The 3,144-nt window shown below is 50.2% G+C and overlaps 1 protein-coding gene across 1 annotated transcript; it reads left to right on the top strand.

Moving 5' to 3' along the window:
- Positions 1-280: 280 nt before the first annotated feature.
- On the top strand, positions 281-1,917 carry LOC136513765 (transcription factor MYB2-like). Its single transcript, XM_066507736.1, has 2 exons — positions 281-649; positions 802-1,917. The coding sequence occupies exons 1-2, from the start codon at positions 370-372 to the stop codon at positions 1,644-1,646; spliced, it is 1,125 nt and encodes a 374-aa protein (XP_066363833.1). The 5' UTR covers positions 281-369; the 3' UTR covers positions 1,647-1,917.
- Positions 1,918-3,144: the final 1,227 nt, after the last annotated feature.

Raw genomic sequence — 3,144 nt, 5'->3', positions numbered from 1 at the left:
CGCCGACCGGAGGCAGCAGCCACCAAGCAGCTGATGGAGCACTGCACAGCAGGGGCGCGTCGTCGTCACTCGTCAACGGTCAGAGCTCGCAACCTGTTTTTCCTTGCCCATGACCGGACGACCCCGGTCGAATTGTTTAGTACGTACGGCGACACGGGCTCCGTCGTCCTCACGTCGTCGTCAGCGGGCAGCTCGAGCTATATAAACTCCCCGGCCCTCCTCCCGGTCTCCCCGTAGTCTGTCTCGGGTCCTCCTCGATCAACCCCTCAACTCTCAGTCCATCGTCGTCGTCCATCTCTTTCTTGCTCTTCTCCGCCCGCAGCTGATCGAGATCACTCATCATTTGATCCGATCCACCACTACTCTAGCATGGATATGGACATGGCCATGGTGAGCTTCGATGAGGACCTGGACCAGGTGCTGGCGGCGGCCATGAGCCCCGGGAGCTCAGCGACGTCGTCCGCGCCCGTTCCCGCCGCCGCACCACCAGCCGTCGTCGCAGGCAGCAGCGAGGACGACGAGGAAGCCGCCGCCACCGCCAGCGCCGACCTTCGGAGGGGGCCCTGGACGGTGGACGAGGACATCCTCCTCGTCAACTACATCGCCGCCCACGGCGAGGGCCGCTGGAACTCGCTCGCCCGTTCTGCAGGTACGTATTTCTATCGCCATAGCTGCCGATGCCTTGCCATTATTTGTTGCAAGTTTGGTCAGGAGCCACTGAGGCACTGACCTGCCAACTTGCTAGTCAAGTCCCTGCGATTAATGTGTTTTGCTCACCGGACCTTGCTTCGCTCACTGCAGGCCTGAAGCGCACGGGCAAGAGCTGCCGCCTCCGGTGGCTCAACTACCTCCGGCCCGACGTGCGGCGGGGCAACATCACCGCCGAGGAGCAGCTCCTCATCCTGGACCTGCACTCGCGCTGGGGCAACCGCTGGTCCAAGATCGCGCAGCACCTCCCGGGCCGCACCGACAACGAGATCAAGAACTACTGGCGCACCCGCGTGCAGAAGCACGCCAGGCACCTCCGCTGCGACGTCAACAGCGCCAGCTTCCGTCACATCGTGCGACACGTCTGGATGCCGCGCCTCCGAGAGCGCGCCCAGGCCGATCGCGACGACCAGCTGGCTCCCCAGGCGCCCGTGGCCGTCGTCCAAGCGCCGGCGACCACTACGGCCAGCGCGCCGCCTGCGTGTTATAACTACTACGGCTACGGGAGCCAACACCTGGTGCAGCACCAAGGCGCCCACCACGGCCTGCCGGCGGCAGGCGAAGCTCACCACCAATACTACAACGAGCCGGCAGGACAGACGGCGGCGGCAATGGCGCTGAGCCCCGACGACGCCTCCAGTGCGCTGCGACCGTTATCGCTTACGACGGACGACGCGTCGCACGACGCTGCAACTTACGCTTACACCTCCGCGGCCACGGCGACCCCGACTAACGACGACCAAGGCTGCGGGCCAACGACGACCGACGACGATGTGTTTGCCGGGACGACCTGGTCCGAGCTTCTCGCCACCGCCACCGGCGGCCCTGACGACGACTCCAGCTCAATGTCCATGATCAGCCTGCCGAACTTTGGGTTCGGGGATCTCGATGACGGCCTCTGGAGCCTGGACGACCTTTGCTTACAGCAGCTGTGCTGAGCTCACCTGCTGTGCACATCATCACCATGCATGCATACAGCATACCCAGCATGTATGCATGCAGCTAGGAGTAGTCGACAAGCAAGTCACAGAGTGAGAGGGACACATCATACATGAATCAAGATAAGGCACAAGTGAAGAACAATAACAGCATACATGTCGAATTACTAATATTGTCGGAGAAAAAACTATATACAAGACAAGGAGCACACTCACAGCACCAAGGAAATCAGCAAAGACTAAGTTCATAGCTAGATTGGTCCATCTTAGTAGGATGACCAACCCGAAACATCTGCATATATATATGTCCTGTAGTTTTCACTACACACTAGCTACGAGTCTAGAAGTTTTTTTTGTATGTGTTCAGCACTTCAACTAGCTTCAGTTTTGCGTGCGTGCGTCCATATAGAGTTTTGCAAAATAAAAAATTTCCATTTCCTTCTTGTCCTCGGCGTCCTTAACTCCTCAACTGTAAAGAAATTCATTGTGTATATGTACTTGAGATTTAGCCGATGCACCATTCCCTAGCGTTTCTTGAAATTTAAAGTAAGACTCTCTTGCAGTTTTGAAAGAAAAAAACTATGCTACTTATGTGGAATAATTTCAATTTATGCTAGTTTATTTGAAGAGTCGGTATATATTTGGTACTTAAATATATACAAATAGTTCAGGACAAGGACATGGTCTTCATCAACATGACAAACTAAATATTTCTAGAAAATATGTTTATTGGAAGGAGTTTTATACTATATAAGAGTACTTTTTTCCACAGGGACTACAATATGATCAAACATATGTTGTCAGTCTATGCAACTTTCATATATAGGTCCCTAGTCAAAAGGTTAGAAATTAAAAAAAACAATAGATGAGTATAAATCCCATTAGAAAGAAGAAACTCTTAATAATTTTCCCTATCTGCAACCAGGTGGAGTACTGTAAGAGGAAAGGAAAAGATCGTTTCAGAAAGAGAAATACCTTTATCTTCACAAAGAGAAAGATGAGAGGAAGCCCTCAAATCATAAGTAGGGACTCTGATTTGAAGGCTAATGTTGGAGATGCTCTAAGATCATCACCTCCTCCTAGCCCCTAGATGCTTGGATTTCTTCTTACACATCTCTTCTAGTGGGATTTTCACTAGAATCTTATTATTACTAATTAGAGAATACATTTGTCTTCATATTTATTCTCATGAGACACGTTCGAAAAAAAGATAAATTCTAAAAAAATTCATAATAATATGAAACATTTAGCATTTAATTTGGTAGATGACTCAAATCATTGCCGCCAATAATAACCATTCAATCCATTATATTTTATAAAAAAATACCCAAATTTCATATAAATAATGGCAATTTAATTTTAACCAATATGTGTTTTTTTTATAAAATGATACTACTTCACACATAAATTCTTCATAATAGCAAATTCAACACCTTGAGGTGCTGCGGGAGCAGGTTCAAACGATTGCTTATGCGATTGTAGCAATTAAAAGATAACA

This window comes from Miscanthus floridulus, chromosome 16 (genome assembly GCF_019320115.1).
Source record: "Miscanthus floridulus cultivar M001 chromosome 16, ASM1932011v1, whole genome shotgun sequence".
NCBI classification, from domain to species: domain Eukaryota; kingdom Viridiplantae; phylum Streptophyta; class Magnoliopsida; order Poales; family Poaceae; genus Miscanthus; species Miscanthus floridulus.
This window is presented reverse-complemented; position numbering and strand designations above follow the sequence as displayed.

Excerpts from the sequence above, each read along its gene's own strand:
- LOC136513765 (XM_066507736.1), top strand. The coding sequence starts at position 370 with ATGGATATGGACATGGCCATGGTGAGCTTCGATGAGGACCTGGACCAG. Across the intron at positions 650-801 it reads CTCGCTCGCCCGTTCTGCAG|GCCTGAAGCGCACGGGCAAG; the intron begins GTACGTATTTCT and ends CGCTCACTGCAG.